The 23,066-nt window shown below is 45.5% G+C and overlaps 1 protein-coding gene across 1 annotated transcript; it reads left to right on the forward strand.

Moving 5' to 3' along the window:
• The first annotated feature begins 66 nt into the window (after positions 1-66).
• On the forward strand, positions 67-22,605 carry LOC115595536 (UPF0606 protein KIAA1549). The gene is made up of 21 exons (XM_030440149.1): positions 67-389; positions 2,824-3,032; positions 8,307-9,560; positions 9,654-9,736; positions 10,040-10,339; positions 10,681-10,867; positions 12,087-12,146; positions 12,405-12,556; positions 14,160-14,337; positions 14,527-14,711; positions 14,793-14,998; positions 15,266-15,393; positions 15,570-15,584; positions 15,816-16,006; positions 16,083-16,318; positions 16,440-16,575; positions 16,742-17,035; positions 17,121-17,173; positions 17,248-17,375; positions 17,578-17,732; positions 18,089-22,605. Exons 2-21 carry the CDS (start codon positions 2,885-2,887, stop codon positions 18,311-18,313), a joined length of 4,314 nt encoding a protein of 1,437 aa, XP_030296009.1. The 5' UTR covers positions 67-389; positions 2,824-2,884; the 3' UTR covers positions 18,314-22,605.
• Positions 22,606-23,066: the final 461 nt, after the last annotated feature.

Raw genomic sequence — 23,066 nt, forward strand, 5'->3', positions numbered from 1 at the left:
ATCCGAGTTCAGCTGAGTGTGTGTGTGTGTGTGTGTGTGTGTGTGTGTGTGCGTGCGTGCGTGCGTGCGCGCGCTCACTCGCGTGTGTGAGCAGATAGAAAACAAGATGTCGTTTGAATTGTAGATTTGGATCAACTGATACTAGCAGCAGGCGGAGCCGGGTCGGCCTGGTACCGACAGATCCAACATCGGGACGGACGGGTGCAGACCATGTCCGGTCTTCTTCTGGTGGACAGAGACATGTGGAGGTGAAGAAGACTGCGGACAGGGGAGAGGAGGAAGGTCTGATTCTGCGGGGACTCTCCGCCTCCTCCTTCCCCGCGCAGGGAGCGCGCCGCGCGGCTGCGGGAGAGGCGTGACGCGCCCGAACCGCATCTTCAGGATGGCAGGTAGGTCTGATCTCTCTCTCTGAGGATAGAAGGCTCCTTTACCGATAGCTCGGCTCGGCTCGGCTCGGCTCGCTGTCAGTGTGTAGGTGTATGTTAATGTTCGGTGTGTGTGAGGATGCTGATCCGCAGAGCCGGTGTCGGTATCTGGCTCCAGCTGCGGCTCACATGTAGGAGGCATCTGGATCTGCCCCGGTTTACTACGAGGATTAAGATCATGGTCGTTACCGCGTTAAACCGGACCAGACTTGGACATTAGGGCACGGATGTTCTGCAGCTCTACCCGGGGACGGTGAGTGTGCGGCGGCTGGCAGCAGCCGTCCTGCCCGGTCAGTGTGCGGAGGAGAGGCGGGCAGAGAGGAGGCAGGCCCCGGTGTTAGCCGCTCATCTGTCCGCTAGTAGAGAGGAGACCGGGCCGAGCCGGGCCGAGCCGAGCCGAAGCAGGCCAGCAGAGTTGTGAACGGCCTGGAGACAGATCTGTTAGCAGAGCAGGGCCGGAACCGAGCTGAACAGGGCCCAGAACAGAGAAGGCACATTAATATTGATACGGAGCAGAGGAGGGAGGAGGACTGTACCACTGTGTGTGTGTGAGTGTGTGTGTGTCTGTGTGATGTGTAGTGTGTGTGTGTCTGTGTGATGTGTAGTGTGTGTGTGTGTGTGTGTGTGTGTGTGTGTGTCTGTGTGTGTGTGTGAGTGTGTGTGTGTGTCTGTGTGTGTGTGTGTGTGTGTGTGTGTGTCTGTGTGATGTGTAGTGTGTGTGTGTGTGTGTGTGTGTATAATGTGTGTACTGTGTGTATGTACTGTGTGTGTGTGTCTGTGTGATGTGTAGTGTGTATAATGTGTGTACTGTGTGTATGTACTGTGTGTGTGTGTCTGTGTGATGTGTAGTGTGTGTGTGTGTGTGTGTATAATGTGTGTACTGTGTGTATGTACTGTGTGTGTGTGTCTGTGTGATGTGTAGTGTGTGTGTGTGTGTGTGTGTGTATAATGTGTGTACTGTGTGTATGTACTGTGTGTGTGTGTCTGTGTGATGTGTAGTGTGTATAATGTGTGTACTGTGTATATGTACTGTGTGTGTGTGTCTGTATATCCACAAAGAGTGAAACAGTTCAAAAAAAGTGTAATTAAAATCTTTTCAAGTCGGTCTGTGAAATGACTTTAATCAGCATATTTGGGTGAACTGTTCCTTCAAAGGGTAACTTCACCAGTTTACACATTAAAGTGAGTCTGACTGTAAAAGTGAAGAAAGTCATACCTATTGTGGCTCCAAAGGAAGCTGCATGTCATCTGATGAACTGCCTCCAGTGATGTCACTATGTGGCCCTATTGGATTATGGGCATTGTATGCCTCCTATGCCACCGTTGGACTCATTCTGGATTAAAAACATATGAAACACATCCCATTTTATTCCACTGATTCTTCCATTTTTAAAACTTTATTAACCACAATGCACCCCAGTGACATCACTGAGGCAGTTTACTGCAGTCACAGAACGCTTCAGACCTTACATTTGTGTTAAACTGGTGGACTGGCCCTTTAATGCGTAAACTGGTGGACTGGCCCTTTAACGCGTAAACTGGTGGACTGGCCCTTTAATGCGTAAACTGGTGGACTGGCCCTTTAACGTGTAAACTGGTGGACTGGCCCTTTAATGCGTAAACTGGTGGACTGGCCCTTTAACGCGTAAACTGGTGGACTGGCCCTTTAATGCGTAAACTGGTGGACTGGCCCTTTAACGCGTAAACTGGTGGACTGGCCCGTTAACGCGTAAACTGGTGGACTGGCCCTTTAACGTGTAAACTGGTGGACTGGCCCTTTAACGTGTAAACTGGTGGACTGGCCCGTTAACGTGTAAACTGGTGGACTGGCCCTTTAATGTGTAAACTGGTGGACTGGCCCTTTAACGTGTAAACTGGTGGACTGGCCCTTTAACGTGTAAACTGGTGGACTGGCCCGTTAACGTGTAAAATGGTGGACTGGCCCGTCAACGTGTAAACTGGTGGACTGGCCCTTTAACGTGTAAACTGGTGGACTGGCCCGTTAACGTGTAAACTGGTGGACTGGCCCGTTAATGTGTAAACTGGTGGACTGGCCCTTTAATGTGTAAACTGGTGGACTGGCCCGTTAACGCGTAAACTGGTGGACTGGCCCTTTAACGTGTAAACTGGTGGACTGGCCCTTTAATGTGTAAACTGGTGGACTGGCCCTTTAATGTGTAAACTGGTGGACTGGCCCTTTAACGTGTAAACTGGTGGACTGGCCCTTTAACGTGTAAACTGGTGGACTGGCCCGTTAACGTGTAAACTGGTGGACTGGCCCTTTAACGTGTAAACTGGTGGACTGGCCCTTTAACGTGTAAACTGGTGGACTGGCCCTTTAACGTGTAAACTGGTGGACTGGCCCTTTAATGACTCATGATGTGCTTCCTGTCCTCAGGTCCTCCTGATGAGCCCTCGGCTCTGTGCACCGGGATCAAACAGCCGGCCCTTTGAGGACGATGGACCCTGTGATCCCACCAGGCCCTGGCTCCAGGACCAGGACCAGGATGGAATCCAGAACCTCAGCGTGCAGACGCACACTCAGTGTGATCCTGCTGGTGGTCGGCACACTGGTTTCCATGGTAACTTCAAGCTCACCTGCTGCAGGTGAGTGGCAGTTAAAGGGACGTTCCACTGATGTTACATGGTTTGGATTCAGGTCCTGATCGGTCCTCATCAGTCCAATCAAAGAAACAGCATAGAGGCTCTAATGAAAGACGCACAGAGGGGCATTGTGGGAAATGTAGTATGTTGATGAAGGTCCTCAGCTATCCAGGTCATGGTAATTCAAAATGCTGTATCGTAGACAACTGGACTTGTTTCACTTGTTGAAGACGGTTCAGCATCGTAGGTGGTGACCAGTGAAGTCTTATCCACCTCCTCTGTTCAAAGACGGCGGGTCCAGTTTGACATGGATGGGTTCTTTTACTCCTCTTTCAAACCATCTGTCATCTTGTCCTCAGAAGAATGATTTGTCTCCTTCAGATGTCAGTGGACAGCAGAGTCTGGACCTGAGGAGTCTGGACCTGAGGGGTCTGGACCTGAGGGGTCTGGACCTGAGGAGTCTGGACCTGAGGGGTCTGGACCTGAGGAGTCTGGACCTGAGGAGTCCGGACCTGAGGGGTCCGGACCTGAGGGGTCCGGACCTGAGGAGTCCGGACCTGAGGAGTCTGGACCTGAGGAGTCCGGACCTGAGGGGTCCGGACCTGAGGGGTCTGGACTTGAGGAGTCCGGACCTGAGGAATCTGGACCTGAGGGGTCTGGACCTGAGGGGTCAGGACCTGAGGGGTCCGGACCTGAGGGGTCTGGACCTGAGGAGTCAGCCCTCATGTGTTGTGACATTCGTTTATTGAGAGGTTGCTTTATCTCCCCAGTGTAAAATCTATGCAGTCCTGCTGCACTGGACAGAATAAACTACAGAACTCTGTTCATGTCTGGGTGTTCTGTCCTCAGATGGACAAGGTTCTGCCTCAGTGTGTTGGTGGGTCTAAAGTGGACCAGGATATGATGTTTATTAGATGGTTCTGCGACTTAAAGAATGACAGTGTTTTCTCGACTCTTCCTCTCGGTCTGCTCTGGATCTTTTAGAGGTTCTGACTAAGGTCCAGTTTGGGTTAGCCGGGTGCTCTCCTGATGTGCTTCTGTTCCTTCTCCTTCACCTCTGACTCAGTGTTCAGGTCTCAGCCTGATGGTTTAGGGTTGAGCTTGTGCTCCAGTGTGTGATGAGAGTTGAGGTACTGTGTGTATCTTTGTGTGTCGGTCGGTGTTGAGGCTTCTGTCTTCTTCAGTGTGTACTGCTCAGTCCAAGAAGGGCAGACTGTGTCCTCTGACACGTCCACTCCTGCCTGGCCTTGATGTTGATAATGAAACCTTCACTGTACTGTAAGTGGGTGGTTGTCAGACAGAGGGTCCAGTGAGGCACAAATGTGGTCCGTGGTTGGCTGAAGTTTGAAGTTGGTTCTGCTGGACAGAGTGCAGTCCTGTAGCAGACGTTTCTTCGCCATCTTAACAGCTTCTTAAGTGGGAATGCATGTAAAAGGTGATGTGACATAAGAAACTGTTGTTTGGTCTTGAGTTTTTGACTTGGAGTGTTTCCGACCAGAGGAGCCAGGACGCTGGCTGGGTGCTGGATGTGTTATAAGTAACTGGCAGTGTTGGGGAAGCTACTTTACAAGCATAGCTTGTAAAACCACATGTAGTTCAGCCTGGCAGCAGTTTGAACAAACTACATTTCTACCCCTGGAGAAATGTAGCTTGTAAAACTACTGCTAAAAAAAGTAGCTTTAGCAACTACTTCTACTCATTCTACTCATTTAACTCAGCATTAAATAAATCAACATATGGTGTATATGAAATAAAATATAATAGCCTACAAAAGATTCACATGCCAGCTGAAATATGCCTCTCTGCTCAGGTTTTATTTTTTAAAGAACAAAAGCTGACATGCTTGGTCACATCACAGGACCTTCAGAGGCTCTAACACTGAGGCACGAACACGTGAACACGTAGGTCGTGTCTGTAGATGCTTCTATATCCAACATGTACATGCTCAAATATGGCCGTGGTTGGGCCGGCGCGTTCAGGGCGCATCGTTGGTAGCAGGAGGGTCGTCCATGACGTGCCTGTGCCATGTGAGCTCTGCCTTCTTGGCACAAAGACCCGCCCAAGGATTTGAGTGCTGCCAGGGCGAGCCAATCAGAGGCAGCGTTGGCTTGGCATGTCATGACATGTTTCATGCCTTTTTCAAAGAAAAATGAAATACAATTAATATTATATAGGTCTTCTTTTTATTAAAAAAAAGGCCAAAATTGTAGTTTTGTAAATTGAGTAGTTAAACTGTAGCTCAGTGGGTAGAGCTGGTGGACCAGTGATCGGAAGGTCACTGGTTCGAATCCCCGGCTCCCCAGGGCGGGACTGAGCTACATGCCAAAGTATCCTTGAGCAAGATACTGAACCCCAGAATTGCTCCTGATGTGCAGTTGGCACCCTGTGGGGCAGCCACTGCCATCAGTAAGGGTCCTGCAATGAGCTGGCGACTCATTCAGGGTGTACCCTGGCCTCCGCCCATGAGTAGAAATGGGTTTGGCCCCAGTAAGCCCTGCAACCCCTCAGGGGAATAAAAAGCGGCAACATCCCGCGACCCTCACGGAAAAAGCGGAAAAGAAAACGAACGAACGAAAAACAAACGAACGAGTAGTTAAACTACAAAAAATGATCCAAAAACTAGTTGAAATACTAACCCTGCCTGCCCCAACTCGCTCGAGGCCTGGAGGTCAACAGAGAACGCTGGAAACTACTCAGCCTGCGTTTAGCTACTTGTTTTATTCATCACGACTGGGATGCAGCAACAGCAGCAGCAGGTTGATAACCTCAAAGACAATAAACAAAGAATCAGGCAGTTATTAAATAAGTACAAAATCAATTGCCTTATTAATACCTGAACATGTATAAGATAGAATTAAATTGATTTAAAGAATTAACTAATCAAACTCATTAATAAACTTTCTCAATAATTAAATGATTTCAATCATTTCAATTTAATCTTACAATTTAATTATTTAACCCACTTATTTTAAATCATGCATAAGTCGCTGCAAAATAAGTTCAAATCATTACATAAACACAAATACAGAATTTCTTGAAAGTGCCTTAACACTTGACGCAGCACTGACCGAGACTGGTCACTGAGCTGATGCTGCGGTTGATGTGTCTGAGCGGTGCTGCTTCCTTGTATATCTTGGAGAGTCCATAGATACCTGGGATGGTTCCCAGGTGAGAGATTCTGTTCTCTGCCAGTCGGTTTGACGTGCCTTTAAAGTTTGGGATTTATCTTTAGTGTGTTGTGATGAGGATCCGCTCTTTCTGTTACATGCTCAGCTTCAGTTGTATTTTCTGTATTTTGGGAAACAGAAAAACTTAAGTTAATTTATGAATTTATGAATTTTCAACAAAATAAGATTAAGTAAAACATAAAGGGCCGAAATGCATTCTGAGGACCAAACTTCCCGTTTCAGAATCAGAATGTTTATCAGCCCAGTATTTATTTATTTATAGTCATGATTTAGATTTTAAATCAAAAACACATTTTTCGAACTCTGGAAACTTTTTTTTTGGTGAATATTATTGGAACACCAGGTAAAGTCAAGCTGTTGTTGTAAGATACCCCAATCTTTTTAAAGAAGAGCCTCAAATTGAAATGACAGTAGAGCTGTCAGCACTGCAAAATGTTTAAATCAAATATCGAATTGTGTACTCGTGACAGAATCGTGACACGTAAGACATTCAAGGAATTTGACTCCTCTTTACATTTCACATAGAATAAACAATCAATATTCCACATTAATGTAAATGTTACAAACCTCACTGAGCATCAGTTTCCTTATAGACACTGAAACATTTCTGCATGTTTACTCCAAACAAAGATATGGATCAGATACTTTTACTGCTACTTTTGATACTGTAATACATGAAATATCAGAAACTTACTCGAGTACTATTTATATGGGCGATGCTCATTTTTATGAAAGTAATATTTTAACACCATATATTTATTTTTCCTCGAGTATGTCTCATGGGTACATTTTATTTTCCTGTAATATTATTTATTGTAACCTCTGACCTCTGAATGTTCTGTAGAAAACATGAAGTTCCTTAGAAGGTGACGTTATTGACCGCTGTCTCACTGAAGTAGCTCCATCTTTATTCATTTGTCCTCCTCCCACTGACACTGAGTCACACACACACACACACGCACACACACACACACACACACACACACACACACACCTTCTCTCACACTGAACGAGTCACATGACCTATTGATGTCACGCTGAGGAGGATTTATGTGACAAATTGATCCTATTATTCATTTTACACTCAAAAATAACTTTATTAACTGACTGAGGCGGACGCTTTAAATCAAACTTTATTCGTACTTTATCTTAACAATCATCAGGAAACAGTCAACTTCACCTCTACAGGTGTGGTCACAGTTTCTGACCTCACACACATTTTCACTATTTTTGATTGTCTATACATCATATATCAGGATTTAATCTGACATTTACCATAAATCAAATTTCCCAAATGTAGTTATAAAGTCTGATCTATCTATCTATCTACCTATCTATCTATCTATCTATCTATCTATCTATCTATCTATCATTTGTGAATTTGAGGGCGTCGTCTCCTGAATACCAATCACTCGTCTTCATTTGGCACGTGATGCTGTCGCAAAGTAGGCGTCACCAAGGCAACCAGGCACCAGATGAGAGACTCAGTCAAGGCTGCGACTGTGCGTTTGCGTGCGTTTGTGTGTGCGTGCGTGAGTGTGTGTGTGTGTGTGTACGTGTGTGTGAGATGACACAGAGACAAATAGGTTTAAAAAGACTGCAGAGGAAAAAAGGAAAGAAAGGAGGCAGGAAGAACAGAAATAGGTGACTGTGTTTGAATCCAGACTAGTTATATCACCGCAATTATTAAAATCATAAAGAAATTAATTAAAGCTTATTTAAGAAAAACAAAACAATTTCATTGTTCTGGAAGCAGGAAACAAAATTTTTCTCTTTTTTCTGAGAAGCTTAAAGGAACCACTCAACATTCAGTGAAATCCTTTCCTCTTCCCCTCTGAGACTTGCATGATCGCGTTGATTTCACTCTTTGAATATGAAGCTAGAGCCAGCTGCTGGTTAGCCTAGCTTAGCATTAAGACTGAAAACAGTCTGGCCTGGCATTGTCCAAAGGGAACACAACCCACATACCGACAGCTCACTGTCTGAGTTCACTGTTTTACATGATCCATCTGGTCCTTGAGTCTGGTCAGGGTCCTCAGGGTTCTTAAAGGATAAGTTTAGACGAATAATCACTTCCTTTGTCTCGCAGGTGTTCTGGAATTGAACATGACGGTAGAGTCTCCGTCACATCCTTCATCACTCTCCTCCCCCTCCTCCCCTCTCAGTCCCCCCGCCCCTAGCCCACCCTCAGACTCTGGTTACCATAGTAACAGCGGTGGTGCAGGCTCTGCGGAGGACTCAGACTCTGGTGCTCAGGGGATCCATCTCCTGTTGAGACCTCCAGACCTCTTGTCCCCCAGCCTTCCCCCACCCCTCCCCCCACACACCCAGCCCACCCTAACCCCTCCTCCCCCCTGGGAACAGGGTCCCTCACTGGAAGAGGCCTGGGGCTCTGGAGACTACATGGAGACCCTGTCCTTCATGGTGCCCGATGGCGAAGAGCTGGCCTTAGCCACCCCGCTGCCTAACCACACCTATGACGAGGATGACGGGGGGGACTGGGTCTCCTACGACACCGCCTTCCCAGCCCGTCCCACTCTCCCCCTCTCCTCCCGTCTCCCCCTCTCCCCCTCCTCATCCACCCCCAGTATCCCCCTGCACACTCGTCCTACCCATCCGAACGTCTTCCCTGCCTGGGACGATGACTACGACCTGGAGGACATGATGCCTCTGGAACCGACAGAGCTGCTGCTGCCGGATATGAACAGTCTGGAGTACTACACCAACCTGCTGGCAAGGGAGAGGGAGAAGGAGAGAGAGCGAGATCGGGACCGGGCCAACCGGACTGACTCAGAACGCCCCATCACTCCCACAACAACACAAACCCAACGCTCCCCTCCGTCTACCCCCCTGAGCTCCGGTCCTCCTCCAGCACGGGAGCCCAAGCTTCCCCCCACAAGACCCACCCCTCCCCTCACCCTCTCACCCACACTCACGGGTGACAAGTCACCCACCGTCAATATACCCTCTGCCCCATCTCCTCCTGCTCCAAGACCAAAAGACCATGCCCCAGTCCCGGGCAGACACCCTGTTCGCCCTCCATCAAACACCACTGGCCGGGTGCCTCCCCCTCCACCTCTGAGACCTCCCACCCGCCCCGACAGACCGGAGAGGCCTCCAGTGGTCATAGATAAGCCAGGAAGGGCTCCACCCACCAGGACCATTACCACCACCACCAAGGCTACAACCACAACCACCGGCATCACCACCACCACCACCCAGATCACAGCCATCAGCCTGACCAGAGCCCCTCCAGTCACTACGCCCAGAGTGGCCCAGACTCCACCCACCAGACAGTACCTGTGTAACGTCACCAAGCCGGAGATGTACCTGGTCAGAGTAGGTAAGAGGTCAGAGGTCATGTGACAGGAAACCAGGTGGTGCAGAGTCACACCAACAGGTGGATTCAGCTGATCTGTGTGTTTGTCTCCTGCAGTCAGCTCCAAAGGTTCATCAGCAGGTTTTGGTCAAGTCAAAGACCTTCTGAAGAGAGAGTTCAACCGCTCAGTGGAGCTGCAGGTATAAACACCACCTCCTCAAAAACCAGCTCCTTAAACACCACCTCCTCCATGAGTCCTTTACTTGGTTTTCAAATCATCCTAATCATTTGAAAACATGATTCTTTGTTGTTTACTCTCTTTAAGATTGAGTGTTAATATTGATTGTTCTCACTTGTTATATTGAGCCGTAATTAAAATCAGATTGACCACACCTTGAATTCACCTTGAACTCAACTTGAACTTGTCTTAAACTCACCTTGAACTCACCTTGATGATGTCAGATGATTGACAGCTGTTTGTCACGTCTCTGCTTCCTCGTCAGTTCTTGAGAACTCCGTCCAGTTTTGCCTTCCGAGTCGTGTCCGGACCGCTGATCTACACCGCCATGTCAGTCATCAATGCCCTTCGCCAACCGCCACGTGGTTCTGGCCCCGTTCCCACTGTGTCACCGCTCTACACCATACCTGACCTCAGGTACCAGGTGCACTCGGTGCTGCAGTTTGTCCCCACCCACATTGACATTAGAGTCTGCAACTTCAGTGAGCGAGTTGAGAGAGGGCTGATGATGGCGTACGCTGAGACACGGAGACGATCTAATGAAGCAGGAAACATCACTGTACAGGTGAGTCTGCTACCTGAACTACGCCACCGTACAGATGGGCCTGTTACCTGTTTTACCCATTTCCATATCATATAAATCAGAGAAAAGTACAAAACCCTTAGACTGGAGAAGCTTGAACCAGCAATTAACTGACTATTCAAACTTGGATATAAAGATCAGTGTTGTGAATGAAGTACCTGATCAATCACCAAATGGTTCCAGTGATCATCACTCAAAATTAAGTGTCACATCTAAATTCTGATTCCGAGCCAATTAGTCCTTCACGGACGAGTTTGTTATGAGAATATATAATCTGTGTGTTTGTGTGTGTGTGTGTGTGTGTGTGTGTGTGTCTTCTCCAGCTGTTGAACATCACCATGGGCGTGGCCCGGCTAGGGGCAGAGCAGAAAGTTTCTGTTGACATCACATTTGCGGTGCGTGATGGGCGGGACTACCTGCCAGGGTCTGAGGTCAGCGACCACCTGAGGAAGCTCAGCCTAGTCGAGTTCAGCTTCTACATCGGATTTCCTGCCCTGCAGATCGCAGAACGTATGACACAAATGCATGTCAACACAATTTTGCTGTGACTGTGTCTGCACATGTCCTTAAAGAAACAAGACAAAAATAAAGATGAAGTAATAATAAGTGATAAATGTTTGTTACACATGTGTTAAATATTTAGCATTTGTTTAGCATGTTTAATGCCGGATGAACACACAACATTAACATTAACAAGCGTGTGTTATATATGTGTTAGATGTATACTAATATGTTAATTGAATGTATTGAATGTGTTAAACATTAAAGGAGAACTTTGGTCAATTTAAACATGCAGCTTCATTGCTCAAGCTACCCTTGACTTGCCAGTACCGAAGACACGAACAAATTTGGTCCAGCCATTACAGAGCTCCGTGAACGGAGATGTAGCATTGAACGCTAACAGCATGGGGTCAGAACTTTACACTGTGTTTTAAGCATCTTAACATGCTCCACATCTCACACCAAAAGTTATGCAGCATCAGCAGACACCTTAGTACACAGCACTGTAGCGTGTATGACTCAAACTGAATAAAAAAGTAGTTAAAACAGTGTGTTTGTGCAAGCAGCTACTTACCTGTTTGTTGACATCGGCGTCTTCCGGTAGCTAGACCAAACTAGTCAATCCGTCAAGCGTGAACTTACTCCCTCACTGGCGGAGACGGAAACGTAATCCAGCATTTTTGTGTTTCTGTTCATAATGTACATGTCCATGTTACAGCCTGTCATGAGCCATGAGCTTTACAATAGCCTGTTAAGCCTGTTAAGTGCACACTCGATGGATATGCTAGTTTGGTCTAGCTACCGGAAGACACGGATGTCAACAAACAGGTAAGTAGCTCCTTGCACAAACACACTATTTTAACTACTTTTTTATTCATTTTGAGTCATACCTGCTACAGTGCTGTGTGCTAAGGTGTCTGCTGATGTTGCACAACTTTTGGTGTGAGATGTGGAGCATGTTAAGATGCTTAAAACACAGTGTAAAGTTCTGACCCCATGCTGTTAGCGTTCAATGCTACGTCTCCGTTCACGGAGCTCTGTAATGGCTGGACCAAATGTGTTCGCGTCTTCGATACTGGCAAGTCGAGGGTAGCTTGAGCAATGAAGCTGCATGTTTAAATCGACCGAAGTTCTCCTTTAAATAAACATGTGTTAATGTGTGTTTAACATGTGTAAAATGTTGTGAAACAGTTTTAAATATTATATATGTGTGTCTACGGGTATACAGCGTTCCACTACCCTGAGCTGAACACATCTCACCACCTGCGCTCTACCTGGGTCCGTACAGGTGAGTTCACATCTCAGCTTTGTTTCTGTTTTTGAACCAATCCACCTCCATCTTTTATACAAGACCATGCAGATAGTTGTAGTTTGTGTGAGGAAACACTGCTGGTGGAAACTAGTTCTGTTACAGTCTGGATTATTTGACTCCATTTTGCTGGGATGATGCAGAAACCTCTGACAGATATCTGAACTATTTAAAAACACAGTACACTGGAGTCCAGTTTGTGTGTCTGTGTGTGTTAATGTGTGTGTGTTGTTTAAGTCCTGTTGGGGGTTCAGGAGCAGCTGGTGGCTGAGAGAAGTTTTAAAGCTCGACTAGAGAGACGTCTGGCTCTGCTGCTGGAGGAAGGACTGCAGGCGTCCAGCAGGAGGCGCCTGAGGAGAGCGACAGCTGTGGGCAACAACAGTCTGCAGGTACATACACACGTCATACAGGTAGATACACACGTCATACAGGTAGATACACACGTCATACAGGTAGATACACACGTCATACAGGTACATACGCACGTCATACAGGTAGATACACACGTCATACAGGTAGATACACACGTCATACAGGTACATACACACGTCATACAGGTACATACACACGTCATACAGGTAGATACACACGTCATGCAGGTAGATACACACATCATACAGATAGATACACACGTCATGCAGGTAGATACACACATCATACAGGTAGATAAACACGTCATACAGGTAGATACACACGTCATGCAGGTAGATACACACGTCATACAGGTAGATACACACGTCATACAGGTAGATACACACGTCATACAGGTACATACACACGTCATACAGGTAGATACACACATCATACAGGTAGATACACACATCATACAGGTAGATACACACGTCATACAGGTACATACACACATCATACAGGTAGATACACACATCATACAGGTAGATACACACATCATACAGGTACATACACACGTCATACAGGTAGATACACACATCATACAGGTAGATACACACATCATACAGGTAGATACACACGTCATACAGGTACATACACACATCATACAGGTAGATACACACATCATACAGGTAGATACACACATCATACAGGTACATACACACATCATACAGGTAGATACACACATCATACAGGTAGATACACACATCATACAGGTAGATACACACATCATACAGGTAGATACACACATCATACAGGCAGATACACACGTCATACAGGTACATACACACGTCATACAGGTAGATACACACGTCATACAGGTAGATACACACATCATACAGGTAGATACACACATCATACAGATAGATACACACATCATACAGATAGATACACACATCATACAGGTAGATACACACATCATACAGGTAGATACACACGTCATACAGGTAGATACACACATCATACAGGTAGATAAACACGTCATACAGGTAGATACACACATCATACAGGTAGATAAACACGTCATACAGGTAGATACACACGTCATACAGGTAGATACACACGTCATACAGGTAGATACACACATCATACAGGCAGATACACACATCATACAGGTAGATACACACATCATACAGGTAGATACACACGTCATACAGGTAGATACGCACACCATACAGGCAGATACACACATCATACAGATAGATACACACGTCATACAGGTAGATACACACGTCATACAGATAGATACACACGTCATACAGGTAGATACACACGTCATACAGGTAGATACACACGTCATACAGGTAGATACACACGTCATACAGGTAGATACACACGTCATACAGGTAGATACACACGTCATACAGGTAGATACACACGTCATACAGGTAGATACACACGTCATACAGGTAGATACACACGTCATACAGGTAGATACACACGTCATACAGGTAGATACACACGTCATACAGGTAGATACACACATCATACAGGTAGATACATGTTCTGACTCTTTTGCTCTGTCCGAGTGTTTTTTCTATCCTTAACTGAGTAAATTCTAAACTTTTGCTTGTTGTGTCTCAGGTGGTACGAGTAACAAAGTTGTCAGGGCCTGAGCGCCCCCTGGAGGTCTTTTATTTTGTGGAGGGTACAGGTGGTGAGCGGATACCAGCCGAGGTGACAGCAGCCACTCTGAACCGTCTGGACCTTCAGCGAGCCGCCATCGTACTCGGACACCGAGTCCAGAGACCGCTTGCCCAACGTGAGTCCACACCTCGGATCACCTGATCACAAACCTTGAACCAGAGCCCAAATGTCTCACCTCTCCCTTACCTGCCCTTCACCGCTATCTCACCTGTATCACACTCTGTGTCCCTGGCCTCTTATCTGTCTCTCACTGGCATCTCAGCTGTATCTCACCTGTATGTCACGTTGTCTCACCTGTCTCCAGCTGTGGAAACTCTGTCCGTCCCCCCGGCAGAGACTCAGAGCAGCAGTATCTGGCTGATTGTTGGAGTCGTCGTCCCCGTCCTGCTGGCTGTCTTCATCATCATCATCCTTTACTGGAAGCTGTGCGGTTCAGAGAAGCTGGAGTTCCAGCCAGATGCCATCAACACAATCCAGCAGAGACAGAAGGTTAGAGGTCAACAGGAAGTTTATAACTCTGTCCTGTTCTATACGTAATCATTAATAGCTGATCTGTGTGTTGTTTCTCAGCTTCAGGCTCCCAGTGTGAAAGGCTTTGACTTCGCCAAGCTCCACCTCGGTCAGCACAGTAAAGATGACATCATGGTGATCCAGGAGCCTGGCCCGCTGCCCGTCCCCGTCAAAGAGGCCACACCTTCTGACGGCGGTGACCTCAACACCCCCAAATCTAAAGGATCGTCCACCAAAGCAGCTCGGTCCGGCCGTCGCAGGGGCAGGTCAGTCACACATTTTGACTTTATGCACATCTGTTTACACTACTAACAATGTTGGTTGGATTGATACTGACACACATTGAGAAACGCTAATGGTTTATATTTCTTCACAGAATAAAACAAAGAAAAAAAATATGCTATTGATTTCTTGGTGAAAATTGAAATATCAGAATAAAAATCAAGGTAGAATAGAAGACAGATGATATAAACAGTAAAATCCCCAGACCTGAATACATGAGTAGAATTACTCCTCTGTCTCTCTTCCATCAGACTCAGCCCATCAGACGGTGATTCGTTGGGCAGCGACCAATCGAGCGGCAGAGAATCAGCTGAAGAAAGCACCCGGCCTGTGGCCACGCCCAGTGACGGGAAACAGCACAGGAAAACGGCAAAAAACGGTCAGAGATACTATGACATCATCACCTGAGCTTTTTGATGTGTGTGCGTCGAGATGTTGATTTTGTGATTGAGCAGCTGATCAAAGAAAAAGAGAAATGATTGAATGAAGAAGCCAAATCTGTTGTGTTTTAATGAGAATCCTCCATCTTTTCTTCTTAATGCTGCTCGACTGAAGGGAGGAGCAAGATGGGTATGTTTATACCTTCACATCATCTCCTGTCTGACACATTAAAGCTGCTCTGATCAATATTTTATATCAACAGTGGGTCAAATGCTTCTGTCAGCTGTAAACACTTAATAACTGGTGAAGAAATTGGAATGTTTGTCGGTGAAATGCATCGTGGGAATGTACTTGTTGATCTTTTGTGCAATTAATTTCTTCTCCGACCTCTGACCTTTCTGTCTCCACTCACTCCATCAGGCAGTGGTCCTGAAGAGCTTCTCTCCTCGTCCTCCATCTTCGACCATGTCGACCGTCTGTCTCGCGGCTCGTCTGATGGCACTCGTCGCCAGGCCAACAAGGTACAGCTGATCGCCATGCAGCCACGCCCAAGCCCACCACACGCCACATCTCAGCCGAGCCCCACGCTCACTGAGAAGGTCAACACAGAGGTGAGATGCTGACCCTCATTGCTCACTGTGAGGTCATTTCAAACCTGTCTAACATCACTGACCTGTGCTCCTGCAGGTGGCGCTGCGACACAAGTCAGAGATCGAGCATCATAGAAACAAACTACGTCAGCGCGCTAAGAGGCGTGGTCAGTGTGAGTTTCCATCCATGGACGACATCATGGATGCATTCGGTGATGGCCCAGTGCAGGGTGACGTGGCACAGCGTCTCTATAGCTCTGCCCACGACCACATGGACTGCATCCTACAGGCTGACGCCCACTCACCTCCCACACCCACAGACTCCAGAAGGAGGTGAGACCTCACCTGAGAAAACTGAGCTGATTTGAGGGCAGACACACTGTTTACTGTTATTACGTCATTTAAAAACGCACGAAACATATTTTCAAAAATGTCTGTGTGTCTGTCGATCCAGAGGAAGGCGCTCTCCTCGAGGTCGGCGGGCTCAGCCAGGACCGGGAAGTCTTCCTGATACAGACAGAGACCGGCTGCTCACCGATCAGAGCGCCACCTACAGGAAATACCCTGGACTCAACAACGTGGCCTACATGGTGAGACAGTGATGATACAGCTCGATACCTCGGATTCTACAAGTATTGAATCTGAAATTCCTCAAGGCAGCGTTTTGGTTCCATTTTATTTTTATTGTTCAAATTTAAAGTCAGCCCGTTTTTATGATGTTTTGATTCCATATTGTCTTTTACCTTTCTTTTATAGTCAGACCCTGACCTGCCCCCAGACCACGGCAGCCCCTCCCCCACAGATGAGGTGTTTGACCCAGCCCCAGCCCCACCGCCCTACATGCCCCCCCAGCCCTCCATTGAAGAGGCGCGACAGCAGATGCACTCACTACTGGATGATGCCTTTGCCCTGGTGTCACCGTCCTCACAGGGCAGCGCCGGGCTGAGCGGGGTAAGCCCTGCCCTGCCCAGCCCCTCCCCACAGGCCCGCCCTCCAGGCAGGCAGTGGGGCTCTTACCCAGCAGCCCCCTCTCACAGCCCCTTTTCTGCAGTGAGTGTGTTGTCCTGCAGCTGAGGTCCTTTTCCTTCTGTCACGACTCCTAGTCAGTATTCATGTTCTTTCTCTCTTTCTGCAGAGATACGCGGAGCTGGGAATGTCTCCCACATCAGTCCAGGGCCTGCTGCAGAGGTTAGTACACTTCAACCCAGGTCCAGGTCTGAAAGCTTGACTCAAACAGTACTGATGCTGTTTGTTTTATCTAGGCAGGGCCTGAACTCAGGAGGATATGTTTCTACTGGAGACCAGCTGCAGGAGTCAGTTTACTCGAACAGAGGGCAGTACGAGGACCCTCCCTCCTCATCCAGACCGCGACCTGTAGGAGGCAGCACAGGTACACTCATCCTGATGTACTGATTACATGCTTTTCCGATTTTTAGTAATCACCATTGTATGATATTATATTGTATTTTTTGTTGTCATTAATGAGTTAGGAAATACTCTATTTCACATGTCCAAATCTCTTATACACACCAGAAACTCAATTGTACTCTTCCCTTCTGATGATTGTATCTGTTACATTTGTTGACCTCCAGGTGCACAGCTCCATCACTTGACCCAGGTGGGTTTGTCGAGTCAGATTGGTGCGTACCCTGGGGTGGGTCGCAGCATGTCAGGTCCCACTGGCTCCAGCTGGAACCAGCAGCACTCAGACCAGGACCTGTCCAGACCAGGAGCCAGCAGAGAAAGTGTGAGTTTGCTGTGGGGAGATGCAGAATTTACCAAACTAGGCCAAACTGAGTGGTTCTTTTACAAGTCATGACCAGTCCTTGCCCTGGGACCCTTGCTCACCCTCAGGGTGCAAATCAGACTCAAATTAGTTCGGTTTTTTTTTTTTTGTCTAAATCAAAGTGTACAAAGATTCTTTATCTTCACTTCATGTAGTTTCTTTAACATAGTTTGGTTGCAAGTGCAACACGATTTGTCATTGTTAAACATTGACAAATAACCACAGACATGAATGTCTTTTCCATTTCTTTCCATGTCTGATATCTGGATTTACTTTCTGGTCTTACCCTCTTTATCCTCTTTCTCCTCTCCCCAAAGGTGCTGTCTTTTCCCGAGTTCTCCTCTTCCTCTGTTTTCCAGATGCCCAGCTCCTCGTTGCGAGACCCGTCAGCTCCACCTCTTCTCCTGACTTCACCGACTCCAGAGTACCCACCAGAGGACGCTTCCCCCTCCGCACACACCTCTGCCTCCCTTATAAAGGCTATCAGGGAGGAGCTGCGGCGTCTCGCCCAGAAACAGGCCGCAGTGACAAGCTACCCTTAGACTGATTTGTATCAGGACTCAGCTGGTTTTAAACCATCCAGAGTCGTTAAGGACAGGATTAAAAACACAAAACTGACTGATCTACACTCTGGACTCTCTTGAGCTAATCTACGTCTGTGCCGCTAAATCCAAAACAACTCTGGACCACGATCCACACCTGGAAAAAAAGGACAGTGTCTCCCGACTGAAAGACCTCCGGTATTTTACAGGGTCCCGTCTGTCTGTCCGTCATCCATTCATCTCAGTGTTCATTGGACAGGAGTTTGACCTTTCACCTTTCAACTGAAGTGCTTCCTGGGATCAGTCAATGATCATCCTTTTGGAACTTCAGAAGCGACAATTAATTCTTGAATTTCTGGACTGGATCGTCTCTTTTTGACCTTCTGGAATTGATCCTCTGCCCTGAATATCTGGAATTGAACACCCTTCCTGGCCGAATGGAGTGGGATGGTACCTCTAGACATTCTTGAGCTGATGGTCCCTCCAGATCTTCTGGAGAAGATTGTCCTGCCAGATGTTCTGGACTGGATGGTTCCTTGAGGACCATCCACTCTGGTCCCTCCTGATTTTGTGGAACAGAGTATTCATTTTGAATGTCTGGGAGTTTTGAAGCAATTCCTCCCTTTTGAATTTCTGGAGCTCATCGCACTGACCTTCTGGAATGGCAGTTTCCTGCTGAACTATGGGAATGGGTCATTTCCATTTACCTTCTGGAGTGGATGATCCTTCCTGGAATTCTGGAATGAATGATGCCTCTCAGAAGATCAGCACACCTGACTCCTCGCCCTGGAGTGGATGGTACCGTATACTCCTCTGGGGCGTTTCAGACCTCCTGGAGTTGTGGAGGGACGGTCCCCCTAGATTAATTCTTTTAATTCCTTCTGACCCTCTGGGTGGCTGGTCCTTCTGGACCTTCTGGAGTCGACTGTCCCTCCTGAAGTTCTGAAGCGGATTTTCCTCCTGGATCTTCTGTGGTGCTAACCGTCAGCCTCATACCATCTCCTCATTGACCACTTATTGCCTTCCACACTCCCATCAGCCACAGGGATCAGGTCTCTGTTCATAAACCATATCAGTGAGGTCTAGCACTGTCGACAGCTGGAGGTGGCAAACAGTTCCTACTGCAAAGGAACGCAAAACAGAAAAAAAGTATATATAAATATCTATAAGAATTAATTTAAATATCTGTAAAGAGATAGAATCCCAATGAGCACAATATTCATGTAAGAGTTATTATTGGAGTATTGAGATGTTACTTATTTTTTATTGCTTATATATGAAAGTATACTTTATTTTGATCAAAAAAGACCAAACTACTGTTCTATGGTTGTATTCCTCTTGTGTTTGAGCTCGCTGTAGATATTGAGCTGGCGCTTGTTTATCTGTGGAGACGTTGCTTATCGTAGCTGCTAGCTAGTGTGTTCAGTGGCAATGACAAAAAAAAAAAAAACGCTAATGCATTGCTTTGATATAAAGATTTCTCATCGCTGATTTGTTGCATCCATCAATTTTTATGGGCACAACACACTAAAGATGAGTTTATCACGTGACGGGTGAATAAAAAGTGTTTCTGTGCAGGAGCAGAGATGGAAACCAGTTATTCATTGCAACCAGAACAAGTACTTCCGCTAAGGCTAAAAGCAGACACCTCAGTGCCCCCTGGTGGATGTCTTGTTCATTGCACACAAGAAAACAGATCACTATCACTAACTTAAAAGGTTTTCGCGGTATTAAATAACCTTCAAACTGTTTCAAATCTGCCTAAGCAGTAGTATAGCAAACAAAAAAGGACCAAGGACAGATCCTTGGGGCATACCATAAGTTGTATAGGTGGTCCAATTAAATGTTATCAGTTTGTTGAAAGCTAATTCTGACAAATTAATTATTTATAACAAACCCATTACGTTGTTATGACAAAGCTGATGTCAATGATAATTCTAGTAAATTTTATTAGTAGTAGTCAGTTGCCAGAATAATTGTTGGCAGTGCGTTTCTGCAAACAACAGATATGTTGTAACTTAACATTTCTTTGGTTTGAATTTTCTGTGATTTGTTGTGACAACAATGTGCTGTGGTTTGGTTAGGTTTAAACACAAAAGCCACTTGGTACTTGATAAAGATCATGTTTTGGTTTGAATTACCTGCTTCTGTCTACACAAACACGGCTGACAAATGTCTGATTAAAATATCCAGTGGTCTCCTGGCTGTCTCGCCAACACCATCCCCTCCATCTCCGACATGAAAGACAGCTCATAAACGTGGCGTGATTTGACACATTCTCTAGGATTTGGAAATTGTCCCATTAACCTTTATCTTAATCTGCTGGTTGTATAGTTGAATCACTGGTTCCCCTCTCTGCTGACTGACTGTTTTCTCTGTAGTGTTGTGAAGAAGTCGGTTGCTAATATAAATTGGTTCCAGGGGTACAAGAGGGTTTGTTCGTCTTTGCTCTTATTCAGCATGTTTGACTAAGTTTGGCTTTAGCTACTCGTGATGTTGCGGTTAATGTTTAGCATGCTGCCAAAAGATGTTAAAAACAAAGTTTAAACAACTAAAGAGTTGTTCTACATCAAGTTAAGAGTGAGCAAAGAGTGCCATAAAAAACATCGTTCATCCAAACACAGTAGAAAAAAACATCATATGAAACATGTTTTTTTGTTTTGCATAGCCAAAAGATATTTTTTAATCTAAATAAAGATGGTTACAGTAAACAATGTATAAACGAAAGTGGATATGGTGTTTAATAGAAAACATAATATATAGAAAATATTTTATCTGTGATTGCTGAGCTGAGCAGACTCAAAGATCTGCCCGGCAACAGTGCCAACACATCTTTCATGGACCAGAAACCAACTGCAACTCTTCACCGGCTGGAGACTTTCCGATTGGACCTAGCACCTGTCAGTCAAGCTGTAGGACTCGGCCACGCCTACAGGGTCACATGGTGCTAACTCAGCGACTCAAGGTGTGTCTGAACTCGTCGGATCACACCCAAAACACAAAAACAATTGAAACCCAGCAGGTGTCTGATTGAAAAGAGAAGTTCTTTTACTTCTGAAGCTGCTGAGCTGCAGGTTTCACAACTTCTGAATGTTTCCTTCAGTGTTTTCTATACTTTCAAGAGTTATTGTGTTTTCTAGAGCTGTGATCCTCAGTGAGAATCCAGCAGACTACCAGTCAAACTGAGGACGTTTACTCATGACCAAACTATTGATTCACACTGACACTCACCTGGTACGAATGTGTTCAGAGCCCAAACAATCCTGAAAGCTTGTAGCCCTTTAATCTTATTCACACAGTTATTAATGTGCAAATGAAATACAGACTTCTTCTTACAACAAATTAACCTGTAGAAACAGGATAAACTGTGTCAACATATCATGTTACACACAAATGATAAACTGTTTAACAAGATACCAACACGTGCAGAATATGTTGACTAACAAGACAAAAGATACTTACATGTACAAACAAAATACTTTTTTATGTGTGTAAAATATTAATTGGTGCAAACAAGATAAATGAATAATTAGATAAATAATTAGATAACAAAATATCATCTTCCACAGATTAAACATTATGGGAACAAGATACCAGTGTGTTTGTACCTGATATTACAAACAAGATAAAACAATTGTGTGAACAGATACAAACATTTGAACAAGATACTGACTGATGACTCGTCAAACAAGATACAAGATAATGAACAAAATACTAATTTGTGTGTGCTAGATATTAATTTCAGAAAACAAAATAATACATTCTGTGAACAAGATGTCAACTTCTGCTTGAAACTAAATATAAGAGATTAACTTGTGTGTTGTACATGACAGTGAGATCAGGATTTACATCTGTGAAAACAACTTGTGGGAACAAAATCTTCATTTTTGAAATGAACATGAAAATAAACAGCTGAAAACTCTCATGAACCATCTGAGTGTTTCAGTCTTTAGTTTTGTCATGAGTGAATTTCCATACAGGTGTTTCTCTGGATCGAACCACATTCCTGTTGTTCCTCTTAGACTCTGCTCCAACACGCAGCTTTACCAACCAGGTGAGTTAATTCCGGCTGTGAACCAGCTGTAATCCAGGTGAAGCTGCCTGGAGGAAACAGAGTCCGAAGGAAAAGTTATTTTAATGTTGAATCAGTGACACTGCCAGCACACTCACCTGTTCAACAGCAGCCAGGTGAGTCTTCAGCTGATCTGTCACATGACAAACTGTGTGTGAGCTGCATCCTGTGGTGTTCAAAGATTGTGTTAACAAACATTAAAGAGATGTGTTCAGATTCACACCGACTCAAATGACTTTTATTAACATTTATCTTCCAGTTTAACAGTGAGACAGAATCATGTTTCAGACTCAAACTGCTGCATGTTTGTCAGTCATGTTGAATCCGCCGTCTGTGGGATCACATGTGTAAATATCACACAGCTGCTCTGACGTGGCAGAAGAACAATCCAAGAGAAAAAGATTCAAATTAAAGTTCAGTTAAACTTTTGACTTTTTAGATCAAAATGATGAGAAGATGAAAAGGTTGAGTTAACAGAGCAGCGCTGTGTGTTACAGAGCATCAGGCTCAATGACAGTTTGAGAGTAAAGTTACAATATTTTCAGAAATAAATCACAATATCTTGAAAATAAAGAATAAAGTGTTGATATTTAATTAATTAAATAGTGACATCTTGGTAATTATAGTCATCGTGGTTCAGTGATGAAGACATAATATTGCTGATGCCTCCACACAAAGTTT

Source organism: Sparus aurata, chromosome 14 (genome assembly GCF_900880675.1).
Source record: "Sparus aurata chromosome 14, fSpaAur1.1, whole genome shotgun sequence".
NCBI lineage: Eukaryota > Metazoa > Chordata > Actinopteri > Spariformes > Sparidae > Sparus > Sparus aurata.